At 37.5% G+C, this 27239-nt stretch overlaps 2 protein-coding genes and 1 pseudogene across 2 annotated transcripts; all 3 read left to right on the forward strand.

The window, feature by feature from the left end:
• Window positions 1-6384: 6384 nt before the first annotated feature.
• LOC110576424 (olfactory receptor 52Z1-like) lies at window positions 6385-7343 on the forward strand. The gene is given in 4 exon segments (XM_021685627.2): window positions 6385-6418; window positions 6421-6628; window positions 6630-6979; window positions 6982-7343. Coding segments are annotated over 4 exon segments (954 nt in total).
• A 7666-nt stretch (window positions 7344-15009) lies between these two features.
• On the forward strand, window positions 15010-15970 carry LOC110576423 (annotated as a pseudogene).
• A 10101-nt stretch (window positions 15971-26071) lies between these two features.
• On the forward strand, window positions 26072-27007 carry LOC110576422 (olfactory receptor 52A1-like). Its single transcript, XM_021685626.1, has one exon. It carries the CDS (start codon window positions 26072-26074, stop codon window positions 27005-27007), a length of 936 nt encoding a protein of 311 aa, XP_021541301.1.
• Window positions 27008-27239: the final 232 nt, after the last annotated feature.

Below are 27239 nucleotides of genomic sequence, written 5' to 3' on the forward strand. Positions count from 1 at the left end.
AAAGAAAGTATTGATTTTGTGGCAGGACAAACGATGACAGAAATTGGTGTTGGGGCGCCTGGGTGGCATGGTCCGTTAAGCATCTGAAACTTGATTTCAGCTGAGGTCATGAGCTCAGGGTTGAGGTGGAGCCCTAAGTTAGGCTCTGTACTCGGCAGCGAGTCTTCTTGAAGATTCTCCCTCCCTCTCCCTTTGCTCCTCCCCCACTCATGTGCTCCCTTTTTCTGACATAAATAAATAAATTAATTAACAATTTTTTTTAAAGAACTATATGTCAGTTAAAGGAGACGATAAACTTGTAAATCCCCCGACCCTTCTATGTAGGACTGTGTTTGACATTCCAGGAAACCATGAGACCTTTCCAAGGAATAGTTTCTATAGAAAATATATAATTAAAATGAAAGTGCTTCTGCTGATAAATGTTCCATCTCCCCTACCTGAAAACACATACACACAATCACATACACATGTGTCATAGAGAAAGTATAATATATCCCTCGAATCTATCTTTAGGAATAATTTGTAGACATGGGAATAAAATAAGAAAATAAAGACAGAACAGAAATAGACAAGAAATAGATCATATGATTTAAGAACTATTTGAAGTGAGGACAGAAAGAAAAATACAAAATCATATCAGAAGTATTTACTATATTTTTATTGTTTTCTGCTGTGTAACACATCACCCCAAAACTGAGGGCCTCAAACAACAATGCTTTATCCTTTCTCATAATTCTGTGGGTCAACAATCCTGGTAGGGCTTGACCATATGGTTTTGTTTCTATGAGGAATGACTTTGGTCATTCAGTAGGCAGCATTTGGCTAGGAACTCCACTGAGCTGAAAGGTCCACAGATTTTATTCCCATGCCTGGTGCCTTCTGGCTCATCCACATAGTCATACTCTCCCCATGGGGATAGCTTCTTCATATTATTGGTATAACCCCAGTGTGGTCCTGTTCCTAACATGGGTGGCTGGCTTTGAACAAAAAACAAGGTCGAAGTTGCCAGACTTATTACTTTGGCTCAGGAACCTGAGAACATCACCATCATTCCTGCTACTTTATTTGGTCAAAACAACTGTCATCCCAGGTTCAAGGAGAGGAGACCCAGGCTACCCTATATAGCAGAGGCATGCACCCATAGAGAAGGGAGTGATTACAGTCTGCTTCTCAGATTACCTTCCACAGGGTCCAAAAGAGATTGGTAAAAATATTGTAATAGGAATTGAGAAAGAATAATAACCAACAGAGAAAATAGTATAAGGGTCAGTGATAGATAAAGACAAAAAGGTTTTAGACATGTAGGAAAGGATTCTCTGAAAAGTAATAAGAGCAAAACCAAACAATAAAACAAAACTGAACCTAAGATTATAATTATAACTTTTGTCAAAAAACCCAGATAATCCCAAAGCATTTAAAGAATAGTTATAAGGACTGAGAAAGTTTAAAAAGGAAAAGAGATAGAAAAAGAAGCTCAGGCAGAGAACACAAAAATCCAAATAAACTGGGTGATGAGCATTAAGCAACACTACATCTGAAACTAATGATGTAGTATATTCTGTCTAAATTGAATTTAAATAAAAAAATCCAAATAAAGATCTTTATAAGTAGCTAATGTCATTTTTGACCCTTCTGATGCTAATTCTACCATGTGACCAATGGAAGAGAGAGAAAGCCAAGGAGCCTTAAAATGTTAACGTAAATGAGATGCCAGAATGCAGTTTTAGGAGCCTTCTAAAAAGCATACAATGCAAGAAGATGTGGTATATATATACAATGGAATATTATGCAGCCATCAAAAGGAATGAAATCTTGCCATTTGCAATGACGTGGATGGAACTGGAGGGTATCATGCTGAGCGAAATAAGTCAATCAGAGAAAGACATGTATCATATGACCTCACTGATATGAGAAATTCTTAATCTCAGGAAACAAACTGAGGGTTGCTGGAGTGGTGGGGGGTGGGAGGGATGGGGTGGCTGGATGATAGACATTGGGGAGGGTATGTGCTATGGTGGGCGCTGTGAATTGTTTAAGACTGTTGAATCACAGATCTGTACCTCTGAAACAAATAATACATTATATGTTAAAAAAAAAAAAGAAGAAGAAGAAGGTAGCAGGAGGGGAAGAATGAAGGGGGGGAAATCGGAGGGGGATAAGAACCGTAAGAGACTATGGACTCTGAAAAACAAACTCTAGGGTTCTAGAAGGGAGGGGGGTGGGGGAATGGGTTAGCCTGGTGATGGGTGTTAAAGAGGGCACGTATTGAAAAAAAAAAGAGGGCACGTGTTGAATGGAGCACTGGGTGTTATGCACAAACAATGAATCATGGAACACTACATCAAAAACTAATAATGTAATGTATGGTGATTAACATAATAAAAAAAAGAAAATCACAGGGAAGAGAAAAAGAAAAAAAAAAACCATACAATGCTTCCACATGTGGCCTTGACCATCTCCATTTGCAGATGCTTCCATGGCAACAGGCTATAACTGCACTAGAAGGAGTCTCTGCCACACAAAGGACCTGAATATTTAATGGCATGTGTGTGTCAACTTGGGTGTGCGAGAGTGCTCTGCAGAGGACAACCTGCACACACAGTACATGGAGACGACTGGGGGCGCTTCTTCCCGAAGCCAGCTCTGGGCCCTCTCCTTCCATGAGTGAGTCAAGTTCTGTCCTCTGGGGGCTGAAGATCCTGGGCCCAAGAAATGCCCAGAGGAGGTATAAATACCCAGCTCCCCATTTCCTCACCATGTTGCGAACATCGTCTGGCTTTTCTTTTTTTCCCTCTCTGCTACTTAAATATCTTCAGGATCCTAGAAAATATAGATAAGAAGCTGAATTTTGCTCAGCAAGGACATGTAGAAAAAGACACCAGGAAAAGGAAAGGAAAAGAAAGGAAAGGAAAGGAAGACAATCTTAGGAAACCACAGAAGCTGCTCAGTCTTCCTAGAACTGGATCATCTTGCATTTCTCTCAACCCTGAGCTCTGAGGTACTGTGTGCGGAGGTGATTGGACTGCCCAAGCAATTGTAGTGCCTCTTGAGGCTCTTTTCCTAAATGGGTCATCTGCAAAGAGCACAAGTATATTTTATTCTCTCTGAATATATTTATGCACTGGTTGTTTATCTTTGTTATGTGGCTCTGAATGTTGGGCATGGATGCAGTGAATTTATAAGGTCCAGTAATAAGAATAAGGCTCAGGAGATAAGCAAGCCTAGTAGTTGAAGACCATGGATATGTGTATATACACAAATCCATGCATGCATTTTTTCCCATAGGTTAACTAGATATTCACCATATAGCAGGTGCTGGGCTCAGCACAGAGTAAGAAGCTGAGGCTCAGATTTGGGCTCCCCTCCCTATATAACAAAGATGTACTCTGGTGCTGGGGCAACAATAAAACTCCATTTCTAAGCTCACTAAGTTCACCGTGCTGAACTGCCTGCCCCTTATAAAACTAACATGACCAATTTGGGGTGAAAATTGCAGTTGGTATCATGTGTCTAGTGTGAGAAAGTAAGTCTTGGCCTGTGTGGCTACTCTAACCAGTTCAATCTCTGTCCAGTGGATCATAAGCCTGAAGCCCAAAAAATTGAACTTAGTTCATAGTAAAACAATTTCGATCTTAATGATGATAATTTTGGAAGTGCCCTAATTTCATCTGTGGCTGGGTGTATCTCAGATAAAAATGTGTCCGATTTATATGGCAACCATCCTACAATACTAACTTCAGAATTGACTCACTTTTTAAATTGATGTTTATTTTAGGTATTTTATATATGAAGACTAAGCTTCAAATTAAGTAATTTTTAATAGTAATGTAGTCAGAATATGACTCAACCAGTATTTAAATCCAATCTATGGGCCCCAGACTTACATGGTCCCTAATAGCCCCACACTGCCTCCATGCATATATTCATGATTCAGTCAGAATAGACAATAGGAATATTATAAAGAAATGCTTCAGGGAGCCCCAGAGCTATAAGTTAGGTAGCTGCAGGTGATAATGCTATGCCAGAATGAAACCAAATAAAATAAATCAGATCACTGGTGTCCCAAAAGATCAGAAGAAGCAAAATTTGTTTTATTTCTCTTTGACTGCCATTTCTGTGTTTCTTTCAACACTTAGACTCTCTTCTTCCCCATCTCTGATGTCCTTATGAAGCCCTGCTCACTACACACCCCCTCCCCATAGCTGGACTTGACTCACATGCATGGCTGTGGCACAGGTCTGGGTCAGGCATACACCCACATTAATCTTTTCTCTCACCCTCTGAACCCCATAATCCCATTTATTTTTATTTTCATTTTCATTTTTTTTAAGATTTTATTTATTTATTTGACAGAGAGATAGAGAGAGAGCACAAGTAGGCAAAGAAGCAGGCAGATGGAGAGGGAGAAACAGGCTCCCCGCAGAGCGGGGAGCCCGATGCAGGACTCAATCCCAGGACCCTGGGATCATGACCTGAGCTGAAGGCAGCCGCTTAACCGACTGAGCCACCCAGGAGCCCCCCCACAATCCCATTTAAAAGAAATTTTCAACAATTAATTTTAGCTGTATGTGAAATGGTTAAATAATTGGTATATGTAATCAAAGGAGATCCAGAGACTTAAGCATCTCAACATTATATTACAGTATTGTTAAAGAATCACAGATCAACTTAAGGAAAGGCCTAATGGGGTGACCATTTCCGTATTATATATTCTACACTATAACTCAAAACATGGGGTTTAATTAACTATTGAGAACAAACTAATGGTTGTTAGAAGGGGCGGGGAGACAGAGGATGGGTAAAATGGGTGAAGGGTAGTGGGACATAGAAACTTTCAGTTGTGGAATTAATAAGTCACAGGAATAAAAGTCAAGCTTAGGGATATAGCCGGTGGTATTGTAATGGCGTTGCATGGTGACATATGAGAAGTATCCTTGTGGTGAGTATAACCTAAAATATAGAATAGTCCAATCACGGTGTGGTACACGTGAAACTAATGCAACATTGTATATAAATTATACTTCAAATTAAAAAAAGAAAAGAAATAAATGGTGTTCACACATTTTAATCCTATGAAATGAAGTGCCAGAACATTGACCACTTAATTAAAAAATAAATGCATAGATGGTAAAATGAGAGTGTACAATGATCTGACTCCAGTGCAACCAAGGGATGAAAAGGCAAACATCCCATAAGTCCATGTTCCTCTTCAGCAAATGAGTTGAGCTAGCTTTTATTTGAGAATGGGGTTTTGGGGGAGGATGGAAGTCACTTGTCATCTACTTGTTTGGATCCATGTCTCTACCCTCATTTATATGTGTGTGTTAATATGTATACACCCCCTCACGCACACATCCCACTCACATGTTTCATCTCCTAGCCTGCTTTTCACCCACATTCTCTCCTGATTTTATCCACATTCTTTTGGAACTACAGAAAAAGAGTAACCGATAAATTACCTTCCCTCCCTTTTATTGAGGGACTGTGGACCTCTACCTCATAATGTGAAATATTAGTATTTGCTGCTGTGGGGTATTTTGAAATAATAAATATGTTGTCTAATTTTTAATCAGTAATCCAAAAGGGAAAGAATAGTTTTCCTCACCACATGCAGGGCATATCCATTTAAGAATCTAACTGAGTTTGACATTGTATATACTTCAGGTTTTTAATGTTCATCCTATAATTTTAAGAAACATGTTGATTAGCAGACCAGACTCAATTAATTCACCTGTGGATCCTCAATGCCCAACATAGGCCTTAGCATCAGTTCAGTGGTCAATCAATGCTGAAGAGGGCCTATGTGTATATAATGCCTGGAAACTATTTTGGTAAAAAAATTCCCTCTCTCTGCCATAAGCAGTATGACCAATTTCACATGTATCTATTTTAATCAGGGACATCATCAGTGAAAATTTTGATGACATGTTTTTGTATCTAGTTTTATTTCTATAGGCAGTATTGGATGGTGGCTGAGATCAGAGCTTTCAAATTTATGCTGTTTGACTCTGAATCCAGTGGGATCTAGGCCAAGAAGTCTGTGGGAGTTTTTCATTTATAGGAATACTAACAATATCCATGTGAAGGATTATTGTAAAGGTCTTTTCAACAATCTATTGTGAAGATTTAATGAGCTATGTTTGGCAAGTACTATGAGACATACTAAGCACTTATTAAATGTTAACATTTTTTTTTCAAGATATGTGTTAATTCTTCCATGGAAAGGGTCAGAGTACAATTTTAGGCTAGTTAATACATCTCCTTGTCCTTCCACGGAGAACATATTGAGGGAAAAGATCTGATCAGACATAATTCACCCTAAGGTGGTGCTGCTTAATCCTCAGTCAGCCCTGTGGTTTTTATTCAAGGTACTAGGTGTGGAATATGCTGCCACAGATTCCTTCTTCCTCTTATAATCACCCAGTCCTCAGGATATATGGTATGTCCTGACTGGAATCCCAGGACTGGAAGATTCTCACACCTGGATCTCCATCCCTATCTGTTCTATGTACGTTTTGGCTCTCATAGGCAATGTCTTCTTGATCTTCATGATTGTGACTGAGCGCAGTCTCCATGACCCCATGTATATCTTCCTTTCCATGCTGGCCTCGGCAGATGTACTTCTCTCCAGCCACAGCCCCCAAGATGTTGGCCATCTTCTGGTTCCAGTCCATGGATATATCGTTTGGTTGCTGTGTGTCCCAGATGTTCTTCATACATTTCATCTTTGTGGCAGAATCTGCTATTCTCCTGGCCATGCCATTTGACTGTCATGTGGCCGTCTGTCACCCACTGAGATACACCACAATCTTAACCTCTTCAGTCACTGGGAAGATTGGCATAACAGCCATGGTCAGGAGCTTTATCATCTGCCTTCCATTCATCTTCCTGGTACACCGACTTAGGTATTGTGGGAGAAACATCGTTCCTGATTCCTACTGTGAGCACATGGGTATTGCCAGATTGGCATGTGACAATATCAGGTCAACATCATCTATGGCCTGACTGTGGCCCTACTGTCTACAGGACTGGATATTGTGTTCGTCATTATGTCATACACCATGATCCTTTGCACAGTGTTTCAGATACCTTCCTGGGCTGCCAGATTCAAGGCCCTCAACACATGTGCTTCCCACATCTGTGTCATCCTTATGTTCTATGCCCCAGCATTCTTTTCATTTTTTGCCCATTGTTTTGGGGGGAAAACCATCCCTCACCATGTCCACATCCTAGTAGCCAACCTCTATGTGGTGGTGCCCCCTATGCTAAACCCCATCATTTATGGGGTCAAGACCAAACAGATTCAAGACCGAGTAATTTTGCTTTTCTCCCACATCAATTAATGCCTAATGCTGGATATTTCTCAAGAAAACACACACACACACACACACACACACACTATTTCAATGAGTAATGGGAATAAATGAAATCCATAAATAATCCTTAACACTTAAAAGGACAGTAAGTGCCAAAGTTACCAATGCATTTTCCTAAAGCACTTAAAGACTTTGAAAAAATAATGATATTCTCAATTCTCTTAGACATGCTATTATCTTGCATTGTAACTTATTCTTAAGCAAACATAAGAGAACTCTGAGTAAAGAAGTATATATTTTAGGGTTGAACCCAAATGGAACTTTCTTAGGTAGAGCTGGGAAGTGAAAATGGTGAGTTGCTGAGCTTTTGTAAAGACAGTTAAAATTTTGCTGAAATATGAAACACTCCCACTGCAATCAGGAAACACTTGGGCCAGTAGCATGAAGCTACTAAACTATAATTATCTGCACGGTTTTCTCAAATTAAAATGTGAGTTCTAAAATGAGATATTTTCTGAGCCATTTATATAAAGTCTACTCAATGAAATAGGTACAGAGTATAGGTTTATTGTATGAACAGATAATACTGAATTAAAACAAATAATAAATTAAATGAACCCATCTGAGACAATGTAGACACCTTAAAAGTTAACACTTTCTTCCATATATTTTGGGGACTTCAGGCCTAAATCATCAATGAAGCATCACTGAGGGAGAAAGTAAAAGATTAAAAATGCCATACCCAAGCCAAAATTAAAAGGCAATAAAAGATTGAATAGGATGTTTACACTTAATCTTACATAAAAAGGCTCTTATCATCTTATCACACCACATATAATTTTCTACAATTTGTCTCCAGACTGTATCGTAATTTCTTCATTCAAGAAGATATTCTCACAATCTGAAAAAGTAAGTAAATATTTTTATAATCTCTCCTTTTCAAGGCGTATCACATGCTGTGAGAATGTGAAATCTGACCCTTGGAATCCTGGATAATTATCTTGGATTGAAATATATGCTATATTCACTTGAATTTCAGTAAGGAAATCTATTTTAGGAGTTAAAAAATATTCTGATATTAGAAATCCTTGTTTGCCTGTCCCACACTAACTGTATAAAATTGTCCTATTATGTAACTATTGGTTTTTGACTGATAAAATGGAATTATTTTAGTACCTTCTTTATTGGATTGATAATTAAATGAAATATGACATATGATGTACTTGGCATTTAATAAATATAAATTTTATTTTGATGATGATGGTAATTTTTATGAACAGAAACTCTAAAGAACCCAACCCACCAAACTGAACCTAGCCTTACTAACAATAAGTCGTAGAAAAATGGTCGGAATGGGTCGTCATCATAGATATGGAAGTCACATAAAATGTTGACAAAAAGTTGCAGCAAATAAGATTCTGGTTCAGGGACAAATTCTCCAAGGAATGAAGGGTAGTTGGAGAGTAAATAGATTATAATGTGCTGACAAAATATTTGCTTAAATGAGTGGTTTAAGTGAGCCTTAGAGAAGAAGACTTTTTAATGATTGATTTTGGCAGTGGGGAATTAAGAAAATGCCAATTTCCCACCCAGAATGTATGAAATATGATAGGATAAACAATGATTGAATTGACAGTCTTAATTTTTTTTATCATCATCATTATTTTTTTTATTATGTTATGTTAATCACCACATTACATCATTAGTTTTTGATGTAGTGTTCCATGATTCATTGTTTGCATATAACACCCAGTGCTCTATTCAGTACGTGCCCTCTTTAATACCCATTACTAGGCTAACCCATCCCCCCACTCCCCTCCCCTCTAGAACCCTCATTTTGTTTCTCAGAGTCCATAGTCTCTCATGGTTCTTGACAGCCTTAATTTTAAGAAACTTTCAGGTTGAGGGCTCAGGGATGTGTAGATGCTGAAGGAGTTAGGAGACCTCTGTCTCTGCTTAGCTGCTGGAGGCACCATTACTGAGTTATTGCCCTGGAAATTTTGAAGGTGATGCTCTGTATCCTACTGTCTCCTGACCACTAAATCTTCAGCTGGATAACAATGACTAAGAAAGATGGAATACCACACAAGATAGAAATGGAGAGCTCTGGAGGAACTTAAAGAAAACTGACATACTCTTGCAGATGCAATTAAACAAAACAGGGCACTAAGAGATTGTTAAAGTGAGAACAGTCTTTCATAAAAGGAGGAGGCTGGGTAATTTAATATCAGACTTTGAGACCCAGGGAATTAAAGAATATGTCATCTGGGTGGCTGAGCAATAGCTTTCCCCAGAGGTAGATTTAGAGAGACTACAGAGTCAGAAGAATAAATCTTCCTTCTTATGGTTTTTGCTCTGCCCTAAGTGGTCTCAGCTATGGTGAAATTCAGTGACATAAAGAATAGGGCGTTAAGAAAATGTATCCCAAAGTGTGAAGAGGCTAAATAGGCTAGTATACCCAGTGTCAAGACTGTTGCAGAATATCGTATTATAATTGGGGTTTTAGCTAATACAAGTTAAAGAAATATAAGAATTGGGGAAGAAAAAAAAAACAAATTCTAGATTTTATCAATTGATTTTTATTTGTTTATTTATTTACTTATTTTCCTAGTCTTTATAAAGCATAGGAAAGTCAATGGAGTTCCACAAAAGCAGCATACAAATCCATAAATTTTTATACTGTATTGTGTACTTGAAATTTGCTGAGAGGGTAGATCTTGGACATTCTCATCACAAAAGAGAAAAAGATAGGAAATGGTACAGGTCTGAAGTGATGGATATGTTGATTGGCTTGGTTTTGATGAATATTTCATAATGTATACCTATATTGGGTCATCAGTTACACACATCCAATATAAGCGATTTTTTATTGTCAATTATCCTCAACAAAGCTGGGGGAAAGTCAATAATGTTTTACAGCAGCTATGATGAATGGAAAAATTAAATAGAAAATGATGTCATTTAAAATGGTAAACAAGGGATGCCTGGTGGCTCAGTTGGTTAAGTGTCTGTTTTCAAGTCAGGTCATGATCCCAGGGTCCTGGGATCCAGCCCTGTGTCAGAGCTCCCCGCTCAGCAGGGAGTCTGCTTCTCCCTCTCCCTTTGTCCCCCCCCCCACTCATGTTCTTGCTCTTGCCCACTCTCTCTCTCTCAAATAAATAAATAAAATCTTAAAAAATAAAAAATAAATAAATAAATTAGTAAGCAAAAATGTATGTGTGTTTGAAATAAATGTAGGAAATGTTCATTGCATATTGTTTATTGTAATAATATTGACTCCAAAGAAACCTGTAAATTCAACATAATTCCAATTAAGTGCTAATCTATTTTATTGCTTGCATCCTGATTTTTAAAAATTTTTTTTATTGTGGTGAAATATATGTGCCATAACATTTGTTATGATAATTTTTCCTTCTTTTTTTATTTGTTTTTTTATTATGTTACATTAATCACCATACATTACATCATTAGTTTTTGATGTAGTGTTCCATGATTCATTGTTTGCTTCTTTCAGTACATGCCCTCTTTAATACCCATCACAAGGCTAACCCGCCCCCCACCCCATCCCCTCTAATTTTTAAGTGTACAATTCAGTGAAATTAATAATATTTACAATGTTATATAACTATCACCACCAATTCCAAAATATTTCATCACCCAAAATAGAAACTCTGTATCTCTTTTTCTTTTTTCAGGGCTGGGGGGAAGAAATATATTTTTATTAAAACAAAGAAACACACATTTTTTTTCTTTTTTTTCTTCCAAATTTTTACTTAAATTCTAGTTAACATACACTGCAATATTGGTTTCAGGAGTAGAATTCAGTGATTCATCACTTACATATAACACCCAGGGCTCATCACAACAAGTGCCCTCTTCGATACCCATCACCCATCCAGCCCATCCCCACCTACCTTCCTCCATCAACCCTCAGTTTGTTACCTATCATTGAGAGTCTCTTATACTTTGTCTCCCCCTCTCTCCTTTCTTTTTTTTTTTTTCCCTACCCACATGTTCATCTGTTTTGTTTCCTAAATTCCATATACCGGTGAAATCATATGCTATTTGTCTTTCTTTGATTGACAGATCAGATTGCTTCGAGAAACTATACCTTTTAATCAATAACTCCTCATCCCCCTGGTAACCTCTAATCTACTTTACATTTTTATGAATTTGCTTACTTGTATAAGTGGAATAATATAATATTTATGTTTTGTGTCTGGCTTATTTCACTCAACATAATGTTTTCAAAGTTCAACCATCTTGTAGCATGTATCCATAACTGTATTCCATTATATGGATGAAAAATGTTCCATTTGTATGTATATACATTGTTTTATACATTAATCTGTTGATGTACACTTTGGTTATTTCCACCATATGGCTATTGTAAATAATGCTACAGTGAACAACCATATAAAAGTATTTGTTTGAGTACCTCTTTTTAATTTGGGGGTACATACTTAGGAGTGGAATTACTACATTATATGTAATTTTATGCCTAATTTTTTTAGAACCTGCCAGGCAGGGGCGCCTGGGTGGCTCAGTCGTTAAGCGTCTGCCTTCGGCTCAGATCGTGATCCCAGGGTCCTGGGATCGAGCCCCGCGTCGGGCTCCCTGCTCTGCGGGAAGCCTGCTTCTCCCTCTCCCGCTCCCCCTGCTTGTGTTCCTGCTCTCGCTATGTCTCTCTCTGTCAAATAAATAAATAAAATCTTTAAAAAAAAAAAAAAAAAGAACCTGCCAGGCAGTTTCCCACAGAATTTGCATCATTTTACATTCCCACCAGCAATGTATGATGGTTCCAATTTTCCCTATCTTTGCCACAACTTACTAGTTTTTAATTTTTTAAATTCTAGACATTTTAGTAAGTGTGAAGTAGTATTTCATTGTGGTTTTAATTTTTATTTCATGTGTCATTGATCATTTCTATATTTTCTTTAGCAAAATACTGATCCAAGTCCTCTGCCTATTTTTAAATTGGGTTGTTTGTCTTCTTGGTTTTGAGTTGTTTGAGTTCTTTATATACTCTGGGTATTAAACCCTTATCAGATATATCATTTGCACATATTTCTCCCATTTTGTAGGTTATCATTTTATTTTTTGATACTGTCACCTGATAATGTCAAAATTTTTAATTCTGATGAAATCCAATTTATCTATGGTTTTTATTTTGTTGTTCATGCTTTGGTGTCACATTTGAGAATCTATTGTCCAATCGAAGGTCATGACAGTTTACCTCTATGTTTTCTCCTAAGAATTTTATGGTTTTAATGTTTATATATGTGCCATTGCTCTATTTTTATACATGCTGGGTTGTACTGTTTATTTATTTACTTATTTATTTATAAAGATTTTATTTATTTATTTGACAGAGGGAGACACAGCAAGAGAGGGAACACAAGCAGGGGGAGTAAGAGAGGGAGAAGCAGGCTTCCTGCGGAGCAGGGAGCCCGATGCCGGGCTCCATCCCAGGACCCTGGGATCATGACCTGAGCCGAACACAGATGCCCAACGACTGAGCCACCCAGGCGCCCTGTACTGTTTATTTAAAAGAAGAAACATAGGCATTAGTAAGAAATTTTTTAAAAATTACTTGACCAGTTAGATATGAACTTATACATTATAAAAAGAATAATTGCAGCAGTGTGAATATGACATAATAGATGTTTAGAGCCAAAGGCAGAATACAGAGTCAAGACATAGATCCATATTAATATACAAATTTAAAATAAAACATATATTCCTGCAAACTGGTTGAGGAAACACCAGATTATCTATTAATACATGTGTTAAAATGGTTTCTATATTTGTGAATAACTAAATGAAATCTTTAGTTACCCATGTCTCCTAAACAAATTCCAGATGGAATTAAAGTTCTCTCCTCTCTCCTCACTTTCTCTCAATTCTATTAAAGTCTCTATCACTGTTACTGTCACTCTATCAACTGTCTAGATCACTTCCCATCTCCATCTGCAGTTCTATCTTTGTATCTTCATAATTGTATCTATTTTGAATTTGTGTATGGAATAGCTATTTAAGAATAAAAAATATATTTAAGAATAAAAAGTATTTGTCATAAAGAAAAATGTTTACTACATAAAATTACATATGCTATATATATTTTAGAGGACAAAAAATCAAAAGACAACAGAAAAAAAAATTAAAAATGCAAACAAATATTCTATTTAAATAATAATTAATGATAAAATTAATTATTTGTTGTTTCTTTTTCTTCTTTTGTATCTATATACCCTTAACATATATTTCTTGGCAAGCCTGTCAGCAGGACTTGTTCTCTTCCCTTCTCTGGAATCCAGATGAAATTTCCAAGGATAATTATTCTTGGTTAATTGCTCCCTGAGGGATTCTGTCTCATCCTGCCTCCCATGCTGATCAGCTAAGTGCATATAAAGGAAAGTAGTAACTATGCTTATGGCCTGGTTAGAAGGAAACAGCAAGAAAAGGGAGGCATGGATTGATATGCTTGCTGCCAGTTCACCTGGTAAGAAAGTATCTGATATCTAGGATCAGTTGAGTTATGTTTAATGTTATCCTGGTAACTGCCTTGCACCAAGTTGGGAAAGCTGCTTATAAATATCTCAGGTCTCCATTTGGTGGCATCACATAGATAGCTTGCAATTGCTCACAGTGTGATTGTTTAAACTAAAGAAATTGGTAACTGGTACACATCAGGTCATTTTACTGAGAGAGCTGGTTTTTAAACATTTATTAGCACTCCACTGGTTATACCTAACCAAGAGCACCAGCCCAGTATGAGAAAAAGACTTCAACTTCATGCACCATCTCTATCCCAAGCTTCATCCTGAATTCTACCTCTGGTTCCTCATTTCACACCCAAGGCTCTGTTACAGATGAGTAGAGTTTAGTGTTAATGAACTTATTCCCAGATAAAGAACTATAGCCCTAACCTCCATCCTTGCCATCATATTCAGCTTGTGAGATCCTGAAGGCTTTGGACCCCAGGTTCCAGCAGGAGACAGAGAAGCTTTCACCATCATCCATGGATAGTAGGTGGAGAAAGAGTGAACTGGTAAGTTAAAAAAAAAAGACATTGGAAAATACTAAAAACTGGGAGAAACTAGCCCTGTTTTCTAATACTTAATTGTTCCTTTTATTTCCTGTGTTGAGTATTTACTGTTCCAAATATAATGACAAACAATTTACATACATTATCCTATGTAACTATTATTGTGTTTATATCAAATACCTGGATCTCACTTAAGTGGCTCTCCCAAGATCACAAGTCTATTAAGTGTTAGAACAATGAATTCTCTTTATTACTGTGTTATATTCCTTTTGCTACTTACACTCACTCCTGTACAAACTGCAGAAAATTACCAGATCCTTCTTCAGTCTTCAATTTCCATGGAAAACTGTCATTTCCATGCTTATTATCACTGCCTTTCACTGCCACAAATGGCCCAGTGGAGATTTCTGTTCATGCCTTTTGTGTTTGGCATGTAGCCCATGGAGAAATACTCTTCCACATATCTAAACAGATTTCTCTTCCACAAAGGGTGGTTTCCATGTGTCCTTGTTTCAGAAATAAGTTTTCCATCTCTTTGGTAAGGAAATGTTTTAAATAAGACTATCAAGAGCTTGAAATTTCATGTATAATAACTGACCAGAGATTTATATTCTCCACTCCCCATGTGCTTCCCTGTGTCTTTGAATGAAGTCTCACCATGACATTTTCAATGGGTCTATTGCATTCACACCTGCGACATCCACTCTTGTTGGCATTCCAGGGCTAGAGGCAGAGCACGTCTGGGTATCCATCCCTTTCTGCCTGATGTACATCATCATCTTCCTAGGAAACTGCATCATTCTTCATATCATCCAGATTGACCCTGGTTTGCATCAACCCATGTACTTCTTTTTGGGCATGCTAGCCTTTGTTGAACTTGGGGTCTCTGCTTCCACTATGCCCACTGTGCTAGGAATTTTCCTCTATGGAATTAATATCAGTTTTGGTGGTTGTCTGCTCCAGATGTTTTCCATGCACTTTTACCATCATGGAGTCAGGTGTCCTCCTGGCTATGTCTGTAGACCGTTTTGTGGCCATCTGCAGCCCACTGCACTACACAACCATCTTGACAATTCCCTGCATCATTGGGATGGGTGCCACCATTGCCTTTTGAAGTTTGGTGCTCATGTTCCCACTGCTCTTCCCCCTGAAGAGCCTGCCTTTCTGTTGCCACAATACCCTCACACACTCTTACTGTCTCCATTCGGATCTAATCAAATTGCCCTGTGGAGACACCCACCCCAATAGCATCCTGGGTCTGTTTGTCGTTACCGCCACATTTGGGCTGGACTCATTGCTCATTGTGGTTTCTTATGTGTTGATTCTTCACACGGTATGGGGAATAGCCTCTGGGGCTGAGCAGTGGAGGGTACTCAACACATGTGTGTCACACATCTGTGCTGTTCTTGTGTACTATGTGCCCATGATCAGCCTCTCCTTGCTGCATCACTTTGGACGGCACTTACCTCCACTTCTCCAGACTGTCATGGCCAATGCCTACCTCTTCTTCCCACCTGTGGTCAACCCCATTGTCTATAGTATGAAAACCAAGGAAATTCGCAATAGCATTGTTCGTACACTGCCTAGAAAGAGGCGTGGGGTCTAATCCAGACAAGTAATACCCTAAGAACGTAGGAATTTGGATCAGACCTTATTGCCTGGATATTAGTCCACCAAATGGGAACAAATTCATACTTTATTATTGTTTATAAGAAAGTTGTGAGCTTTAGTAGATGGAGAAAAGAAAAATAGCCTCACCCTTTCTCCCTGAAAACACAGAATGTCATTACTTTGATGTAAGCTTATAGAAGGAGGCACAGTCCCCAGGTTTTACCCCGGTGAGGACACTGTTTGACTATTCAAACCTTAAATACTTGATTCACTTGTTTTTCCCCTTGGGAATAGGTAGAATGGATCCTAGGGAGGTTTGTATTTCCAAATACACACAATTTAGTGATACATATTTGTGATACATTTTGTGAGGACATAAAAGAGTGTGTACAGTATGGGAGTATATGGAGTGTGGGAGATAGAAGAATAGCATAAAGTTGCCAATTATAGAAGCTGGATGACGGGTAGATGGAGTTTAATTATAATGTTGGTTTTGTGCATGTTCAAAGCTTTTGCAATAAAAAATTTTAAAAACATACTGTGCTGATATTAAGTATTCATTGAATGTGTGTCATGAAGCAGAGATAACTTTCAACTGGTAGCTTACTAAGTGATTTACATAGATTAAGATAATTTAATCCACACAACAAATATATAAAGTAAAAAGAATTGACTTTAAGAAACCATTTTATATTTAATTAGCCAATGGCTTCAAAAAACAATGACCCGAAAATAGTGGTTTCAGTAGGAAATGACTCAAAAAAATAAGCCTCTACTTTTTTTAATTTAAATTCAAATATCCAGCATATAGTACATCATTAGTTTTTGATATAATGTTCAATGATACATTAGTTGCATGTAACACCCAGTGCTCATGACATCACGTGCCTTCCTTAACTTTTGTAATAGCTTTGGTTAACATGAATCACTCAGTAGTAGACATTAGTAGACATGCTTGTGATCAACAGGAAGGCAGGGAGGGAAGGAACAACTTGAGGTAAACTTCCTAGACAGGGTCTGCAAGATTCAACTTCTTTTTCCACATGGTTTTGACTTTTCACAAACCAGAATGAATATTTTCATAAACAGAGTCTTGGCTAATTACCAGTCAGCCAAGGATTTAAGACAGATCCCTGTCTTAGAACCAAGTGATAAGTATATAAGGTGATGGGTGGCATTATTTATATCATTTATTTTTCAGTTTTTAACCAATTCACTCGATTTATTGAGTTCTCTTCCATTTTTTAGGTATCTATCTTTGAAAGTACTCAATTCAGTGGAATCATGAAAATGGACAAGGATATTTTTTACTGACCTAGTTCTTAATTTTTCAAGGTAGTTCAGAAGCCATTCCATAATAATAATTAGTGGTGATCTCCATGACAATCCTGTGAATTCATTAGTATTATTATTCTCATTATATAAATTAAGAAGTTGAGAGAATTTATGTAACTTGATTGAAGACACACAGTGAAAAGGTGGTACTTGCAAGAACTAAGTCTGTAATTTGAAGTTGGATGATTGAATCAGATATAGTTAAGTCCAAACTCTAGCTATTTAACTCAATATGTGTGGGACTTTTCTGTGATTTGACCTGTTTGAATTAAATTTCCTCATTTGTAAATAGGGGAATAAAATAGAGTTTCATTTTGAGGGTTTAAAAATTAAATACAATGATGTGAATAAAGCAATTAGTAAAGTTCCTGGTAGAATTTTCTCCATAAGTACTTAGATTTTATTAGTCATTACTTTCTCACAATACCTGATAGAAATGTATGAAACACCCCGCTAAATTTCACACTGCCCGATAGTAGCTCTATATCCTAATTTTAAGTTCAAAACCATCATAATTAAAGTCCTGCATTTATTTGACAGAAGCTCTATATGGGGTACCATACTAAGTGATTTACATAGATGAAGATCATTTAATCCATAGAATAGATATATAAAACCATTTTCAGTATTTTCTCCATCATGCAGATATGGAAATAGAAACATAGCAAAGTCAAGTGTAATGCTCCAAATCACAGTTAGCCTGTGGCAGAATCTGGATTCTAAACTAGACAAACAAAAAACTAAATTTTTCAACCAATCATATTATGAGTAGTTCCATATCTTAAAATTCAAATATAATATAATTAATTATGATTAATTATAACCTGTAATGATGACCCCTAAATATTTCTTCAAGAGGATCTTTATATAGTGGGTCTCCACTTAAACCAGTCTGGCTTCCGAGGGATTCTCTTCTTCTTCTTCAATCCCGTTACCACCAGAAACATCACCCATGATCCTGTGGGTCAAACTTCCATTCTTACACTGATGATAGAGAAATGTTGAAAACAGCAACTCAATTTTATTTGTAATGTTTTATTACATGTCATTCATTGTGAGTTTAGTTCTTGCAGGTGACCTACTTAATTTACTCTGAGGATCGCACCAAGAATCTGCCTCATCTCATTGTTGTACAAATCAGCTTAGGCTAATTTATGCTACAGTAACAAATAGCCCCCAAATCTCAAGGGACTAAACATAAAATTTCTCTCTCTCTCAGCTACATTTACAATGTGGGTAGAGGGTGGAGGGTGAATTTATGCACCAAATAAGTATCAGTAAGAGAAGTTGATGGAACCTCTTAACATTTCAATCAAAGCTCTTAGAATAGACGCTGCAGGAGAATGAAAAGATGGTGAGTAAACACCAGAATGCTAATGCTTTCATCTGTAAGTGACACATCAGTTGGGCTCATATTCACTTATGTAGAGGAAGTTGAAAAGCCACAAATTTATAGATGAGCAGAGAAGAGAAGGAAACCAAGAAATACTGGTAAACAGCTTGAGTGTGTGAGTGCAAACAGGCCATCAAGTTCTGACAGGAAAAGAGGATATAACTATGTCAGAAGTTCACTGGCCTTGTTTGCAGCATAAGATGCTGTCAGTGGCACAGAGGGAACATGATGCCAAAATTATATTTATCAATCTGAAAAGCCAGGAGGAAAAAAAAAAAACTAAAATACTAACAAGCCCAGAAACATCACAAAAATGAAACAGATTAGAAACTAGTGAGGACTGAAGCATAAAGAAGAGGCATTTCCCTTTATGAAGAAGGCGCTACTACTCAGTTCCAGACGACTTTTACCTTTTAGGAATAAAAGCCCAATGTTAACACATTTTTGAAAAGAAACCACACGTCCAACATTTTAGGCTGCTATGAACAATATTGTTATGATAATTTGGGTAGAAATCCTGCACAAGCTAGCATTTTTATGGCTCTTGGGTAAGTACCAGGAGTGGGAATGCTGAGTCTTATGCTATGTGTAAGGATAACTTTTAAAACAAATTTCAAACCACTTTCTAAGTGGCTCTACAATTTTACATTCCCATCAGCAGTATGTGAGAGTTCCAGATGTTCCACATTATCACCAGTACTCAGCAAAACCGGTCTTTAATTTCATCTGTCGTAGCTGGTGTGTAGATACATCTCTCTGTGATTTTTTTTTAAAGATTTTGTTATTTATTTGAGAGAGAGAGAAAGAGAGCACAGGTGGTGAGAAGGGGCAGAGGGAGAAACAGACTCCCTGCTGAGCAGGGAGCCCTTTGGATGCGGGGCTCTATCCCAGGACCCTGAGATCATGACCTGAACCAAAGGCAGACCCTTAACCGACTGAGCCACCGAGGTGCCCCACCTCATTGTGATTTTCATTAGCATTCTCTAATGACTGAATATGCTGAGACTCTTTTCATGAGCTTATGACCGATTCATTATCTTTTTGTGTGTGTATGTACAGTAACTTCAAATCTTTTGGGCATAGCTTAATAAATATTCCTAAATATATCTAAATAGACTAAATATTTCTAGCTCCATAAATAAAATTTAAGGTAATTTGCCTCTAGATTTTTCATTTTGAGGTGATAACCTGTCTTAGCAATATGCTCTCTGCTGTGCCACCGATATCACGGTATAATGAGAAAATAGATTTAAAGAGTTACTAAAGAAAAATTTTAGAGAAAAATTGACTTTGTCTTTTTTATTGAAAATGTTTTTATCTATCCTAGGTACAAATAATTGATTAGATATGTGTTTTACAAGTGCTTTCTCCAGTCCATGGCTTGTTTTAATCTTCTTAATAGCATCTTTGAAAGGACAACGTATTTTTTTTTTTATTTATTTGACAGAGAGGGACACAGTGAGAGAGGGAACACAAGCAGGGGGAGTGGGAGAGGGAGAAGCAGGCTTCCCGCGGAGCAGGGAGCCCGATGTGGGGCTCGATCCCAGGACCCCGGGATCATGACCTGAGCCGAAGGCAGACGCATAATGACTGAGCCACCCAGGCGCCCCAGGACAACGTATTTTTAAATTGTAATGAAGTCTAATTTATCATTTATTTCTCTTAGTTTATGCTTTTTGGTCCTTTCTAAGAAATGTTTGCATAATTATAAGGTCACAAAAACTGTTCTGGATTCTTCTCGCAATTTTATAATTTTAGATATTTCGTTTAGGTTTATAATCCATTTCAAGTTAATTGTTGTATAGAAAAAAAGTTGATTTTTTTGATATGGATATCCAGTTGTTTCAGTATTATTTGTAGAGAAGACTAGTCTTTCTCTATTGAACAGCCTTGATATTGTTTTTGAGAATCAACTGACCTCATAGATAGACATTAATTTCTTGATTCTGTATTCCATATGATTTATCAGTGATTTTGACAATATGAATCACTTATTGACTAGATTACTTTAAAAAAAAAGATGGACAGGAAATAGATGTAATTGATTTTACTCTGCTAAAAAACTGTATTGTCATAATGGTGTATGCTTCAAAATGAATACATATCAATTTTTTTAAGAAAAAATTTTGAATGATGATCCTTTAGAGATTGTTCATTAGCCTACCCCCCCCCCCCAAAAAAAAACCCATGAAATTCAGGCAAAAAGGAAAATAAATAGGTATTGATCTATTTGTGAAGGTATTTCCAGGTATTACAACAAAGTGGAAAAAAGTTGTTTCCCTTCTTCAGGCAAAGGAAATGGTCAGGACTGTCTTTCAAAATATGTTTAACATGAACTGAAATTTGGATATGACATGCCAAACCAGGCAGAGAATCAGGATATGTGCTGAAAATATTGTTATAAGAGCTGGCATAATAAAATTGATACCTCAGTTATTTTGAGAGATTAAATTACAAGCAATAATGTATAGTTTGAGAGTGAAAGGGACCCAGGATAGAATATTGGGGGCGGGGGACCAAAATTTAAATAAAATCAGTAGAAGAGAAGAAGAGGAGGGAAACAAAATGATACACTAGCCTGAATTGTTCTTTAGTGACTCAAGAATGAGCTAATGATTAGTTAATATGTGCCAGTCCGACCTCTGAATCAATTCTATTCAACATGAATCAGTACCATTGTATCTGTCTCCTTCACAGACGAAATTCTAGAAAGAGCATTTAAAGTCCCTTGCCCTTTTACCTCTATCTCTTCTTCTCCCTGAAATCCACTGTGAATGCCTCCTCCATCCTCCTGAAAGGATTCTTCCTAAATTCACCAGTGTTTTAACATTTACCTCAAGTACCTCTTAAGTTAGCAACATACAAGAAAGTCTAGAAACCAGGTGAATCATGTCAAGGAGAAAGGTACCATGTGCATAAGTATTTCTTAGAATTCATAATTTGTTCTAATGATGAAAAATATATCCATCCTTCTTCCCATATTTCTAAAACATTGAAAGTATATATGATATCTTCTTTTTACTTGCATCAAGAGCAGATGACATGATTCCTCCATATCTATGAGGTACAAAACACCTGCATTCTGAGGGAAGAGTGGAAGAAAAGAGGGAGGAAGGTAGAAAGGGAGGGATGGAGAAAAATTTCATCAAATGGGCAACAACCGGCTCAGAGCTCAGTACAGAAGGATTTAGAACTGTCCATCATAGCTGGACATTCTGAAAATATTACTGAATTTACAAACTTAGCTTCAACAAAATAAAAATCTGAGGAATGAGACTACAAGAGAATGAGAATTAAATATATGGTAAAGAGCCATTGTAGATACAGATTTTTTCCCCGGAAGTGTCTCAGTGAAAGAAGGGTCATAAGGATATTTATAGAATTCATGCAATAGGAACATGCCCACATCTAAGTGTTCTTTGGATGTTTTTCCATATATTACTAATGAGAGTGTAAAATGGTATAACCACTTTGTTTTTGTTTCTTTGTTTTTTAGTTTGTTTTTTTAGATTTATTTTTTATGTTTTACTTTATTTTTAATTGTTTTCCATTTTTTAAATTTAAATTCAATTAATTAACATATAATGTATTATTGGTTTCAGAGGTAGAAGTCAGTGATTCATCAGTCTTATATGACACTCAGTGCTCATTACATCACGTGCCTTCCTTAATGTCCAACACCCAATTACCCCATCACCCCATCCCCTTCAGCAACCCTCAGTTTGTTTCCTATGATTAAGCATCCCTTATGGTTTGTCTCCCTCTCTGTATTCGTCTTGTTTTATTTTTTCCTCTCTTCCATTATGATCCTATGTTTCTTAAATTCCACATACCAGTGATATCATATAATTGTCTTTCTCTGATTAACTTATTTCACTTAGCATAAAACCCTCTAGTTCCATCCAATCATTGCAAATGGCAGGACTTCATTTTTTGGTGGCTGAGAAGTATTCCATTTTGTGTGTGTGCACACTCTATGGGCTCTTTCCTTAGTTTGGCTATTGTGGACATTGTTGCTATAAACATTGGGGTGCAGGTGCACCTTCCAATCACTATGTTTGTATCTTTGGGATAAATACCCAGTAGTGCAATTGCTGGGTCATAGGTTACCTCTATTTTCAACATTTTGAGAAACTTCCATGTTGTTTTCCAGAGTGGCTGCACCAGCTTGCATTTCCACCAATAGTGTAAGAGGATTCCCTTTTCTCCCCATTTTCGCCAACATCTGTTGTTTCCTGACTTGTTAATTTTAGCCATTCTGATTGGTGTGAGGTAGTATCTCATTGTGGTTTTGATTTGTATTTCCCTGATGCTGAGTGACCTTGAGCAAAAATTTTTTCATGTGTTTGTTGGCCATTTATATGTCTTCTTTGGAGAAAGGTCTGTTCATGTCTTCTGCCCATTTCTTGATTGGATTATTTGTTCTTTGGCTGTTGATTTTGATATGTTCTTTATAGATTTTAGATACTAGCCCTTTATCTTATATGTCATTTATAAATAGATGTCTTTTGCAAATGAGGACAACAAAAAAGGAACTGAACTCATAAAAATACAACTTGTGTATATTAATTTACCCTTTGGGGAAAGAGAAGAGAGAAGAGCAATGAGATTCTGCAAGTTATAGAAATGATTTCAGAGGCATTAGGTGTGGATGGACCCAAAAGTGTATCATTTTGAGCTGCTGGGCCCCTCCTGGACTGGGCTAGTGGTAAGGAAATATCTCAGTTCATATTCAGAACTCCTCCTTCCCCACATTCACTGGGGAACATTTTAATTGGTAGTCAGCAGCTTTCTTCTATAATTCAAGCTCAATAAATTTATGCTGCTGCCTCAGCATGAAACAGACCTTGCTGTGAGTTCTGTTGGAGGATGAATCTACCAACATGATCTCAGACAGACTTACAGAATAGGGTCAAATTTGTTTTGCAGGGACAGAACAAAAGCAGGAAAGGCTATCCCAGAGATGTCCATATATTGGATATAGCACCAGCAGCAAATGGATCAGAGTTCATGACATTGACGAAGTTCTGTTACTGAGGGTGCAGACAGAAGAGGCACTGTCCAGCACATGATACCAGGGAATGAGACCAGAATCTCAGGGGGAAGAAAGATGGATAAGAGGTAAGTAAAGAGGGATAGTGCTATGAAGACTGATGATGGTCTTCAGGTGTCTGATAAGAGCAGAACTGGTTCCCAACAACAAAGGGCAAGGAAGTCTCACTATCCCCAAATTTACCTCATAATGCTTCACTACTGGCTTTTCCAATGATAAGCACTCCTTCCCACCTGCCCTGTACTCACTTATGTCCTCTCCCACCTGCCTTCCCACCGTCTGTACCTATCAGGTAATGCTCCCATGGCAGCTCCTTTCTCTTGAATAAGCCAGACAATGAGATTGTTACTAAAGGATTCCTATTCTAATTCTGATTAACTATGAGGAAAGAAAAAGTCAACCTTATGAGAAACAATCTGTGACCTATGGATTTGTAATATGAAGCACTGGAGAGCAAAGCTGTGGAAATCAAGGACTTAGCTGACTGACTAATCTATCCTAAATACATGTTGGCTGAATACAACCTTTCTTCATAAATGATCACTCTGACTATGATCCCTCACTAGAGTTTTAGCTGCACAAACCACAGCTGTTCTTGAATAACTGGCATATTTGGTGACATTCAGTATATGGTTAGGTGATTGTGATCTTGCTGACATAAAGCAACAGTGTTGGAGGGCGCCTGGGTGGCTCAGTTGGTTGAGCGCCTGCCTTCGGCTCAGGTCATGATCCTGGAGTTCCAGGATCGATTCCCACATCGGGCTCCCTGCTCAGCGGGGAGTCTGCTTCTCCCTCTGACGCTCCTCCCTCTCATGCTCTCTGTCTCTCATTCTCTCTCTCGCAAATAAATAAAATCTTAAAAAAAAAAAAAAAGCAACAGTGTTGGAGAGTCTAGGAAAGCATGACATAACTGAACCCTGTTTTTTAAAGGATAGCAAATATTTTTCTATTGTACAACTTGAGAATTTCATGATTCTAGATATGCAATTTTTCAAAGCAATGATCTTTATCAGAGAAGAACTCTCATTTGGGGACTTAGAGCCCAAATTTTTAGAATATTCAGTCATCAGTGAATTGTGGTAATCAAATTATCTTTAGTTGCTTTACAGCCCTTTCCTGAATCATTTCTGGTGTCCCAAGTTCTGCCCTCTGTCTTCCTTTTCTACTTCTAGATTGGACTCCCTTTTAAGGAAACTATCTTTTCACCCCTTTATTTTCTATTCCTTTTTGAAGCTTGAGCTCCAAAATGATCGAAGCATTCAAATGATATGTATATTCTTAAACATCAACAAGCTTAAATTTACCAATCTTTGGTAATGATAATTACCAAATTATCATTGCTAATGATAACTCTGAACACTTTAAACCCTAGAAACTAACCTCTATTCTGGCTAGGTTACCCATTTACCTATGTCCTTTAGTAAGCAAGAATGAGTCCACTTGCCTCTACATTGTGTCTCAGATTTTCCTTGCCTCCTAGATATTTCTTGCCTCTAGTAATTGTGAAATGTGTATTACAGAATTTCTGCTATTTTAAGCATGCCACTCATTGTAAGGAATTCCATGTTAGTAATAGAGACAAAATAAAATAGTTTTACTAGTAATGTAAAAAATAGCACGAAACTTTGATCCAGGTTGTAAAAATTACATGTATTTGAATCATCTTTTCTCAAGCTCTACATCACATTATTTTAAAAGGACACCCATTCTTATGCAGATATGTAATATATAGACATAGATATCTAAGTGTATTATGCTCTTGGGTGAAGCTGTTTCTATCATTCTTCTCTTCCATAAGAAGCTTTTCATACCAGTATACAGGTTAGAGTCTGATTAGTTGCTTGTCTAAACTAACAGTTCCTGACTCAGGGACAGTGGAAAACAAATAGAGCACTAAGGATTAGCTGCAATTTTGGATAGGGAGAGATTTATGAAAATCTGATTAATGTACAATTTACAAACAAAATAAACAAGCATTATTATTTTGTCCACAGGTCCAGAAGGACATATAGAAAGGTCAGCAGTTGATTGCCTTACTCAGATGATCTGGTGGTTCTAATGCATTTGGCCTGCCATGCACATAACCTTTTCTTATGGACTAGTGCGTGGGGATGTCCTTGTCCAAACAGTGATATGCATCTATGGGTCAGTTTTTTTCCATCAATAATATATGTGAAATGGATGATATGGTCTTAGACTTCAGCCCAAATCAGAGAGACTCACTATGATGACTTTGGATGAAAAAAGGAGTAGAGAAGAAGGGTACCACTGACTGAGATACTTCTTTCATTTTCTTCTGGAGATCCAAAGACATTATGTCCATCTCCAACATTACAGTCTTCATGCCTTCTGTATTGACACTAATAGGAATCCCAGGTCTAGAGTCTGTGCAGTGCTGGATCGGGATTCCATTCTGTGCCATGTATCTCTTTGCTTTGATTGGAAATTCCTTGCTTCTCATCATCATCATTTCAGAGCGTAGTCTCCATGAGCTCATGTACATTTTCCTAAGCATGCTAGGAGTCACAGATATTGTACTTGGCACAAGCATTGTGCCCAAGATGCTTGGCATATTCTGGTTTCATGTACCAGAGATTTATTTTGATTCTTGCTTGCTTCAAATGGGGTTCATCCACACGTTTGAGTGCATAGAGTCAGGCATCCTCCTGGCCATGGCTCTGGACCATTATGTGGCCATCTGTTATCCACTAAGATATACTGCCATTTTCACTCACCAGCTGGTCACCCAAATAGGGGCTGTGGTAATGCTCAGGGCTGCCATTCTGGTAGCCCCATGCCTAGTACTGATAAAGTTCCAGTTTCAATTTTACCATACAACCATCATCTCCCACTCCTACTGTGAGCATATGGCCATCGTGAAACTGGTTGCAGAAAATGTGTGGGTCAACAAAATCTATGGTTTGTTTGTGGCATTTGCTGTTGCAGGGTTCGACCTCATCTTTGTCACTTTGTCCTATATACAGATATTTATCACAGTTTTTCGTTTGCCCCAAAAGGAGGCTCAGTGGAAAGCATTCACTACCTGCATCGCCCACATCTGTGTCTTCCTCCAGCTCTACTTCCTTGCCTTCTTCTCCTTCTGCACACATAGGTTTGGTGCTCATGTTCCCCTTTATATCCATATCCTCTCTTCTAGCCTCTATTTGCTGGTCCCCCCATTTCTCAATCCACTTGTCTGTGGTGCCAAGACCAAGCAGATCCACATTCATGTGGTAAAGTTGTGTTCATAAAATCCACTGTGATTAACACCCACAGCCTTCCCCTTTATGCAATAGTAACAATCTCTCAAAACTAAATAAAACAGCAAAAAATGCATGCTAATTGTGATGCTTGAGTTTTCTATTTCTTTTGTGAAATTTGCCTGCCTTTTAGATGGTTGTTACATCATAGCCCATGATACCTATTGGTCATGGGATTTAGATCCTACTGGGTAATGAGATTAAGTAATGTAGAAAGAGCAAA

This window comes from Neomonachus schauinslandi, chromosome 11 (genome assembly GCF_002201575.2).
Source record: "Neomonachus schauinslandi chromosome 11, ASM220157v2, whole genome shotgun sequence".
NCBI lineage: Eukaryota > Metazoa > Chordata > Mammalia > Carnivora > Phocidae > Neomonachus > Neomonachus schauinslandi.

Coding starts and splice junctions, on each gene's coding strand:
- LOC110576422 (XM_021685626.1), top strand. CDS start 26,072: ATGTCCATCTCCAACATTACAGTCTTCATGCCTTCTGTATTGACACTA.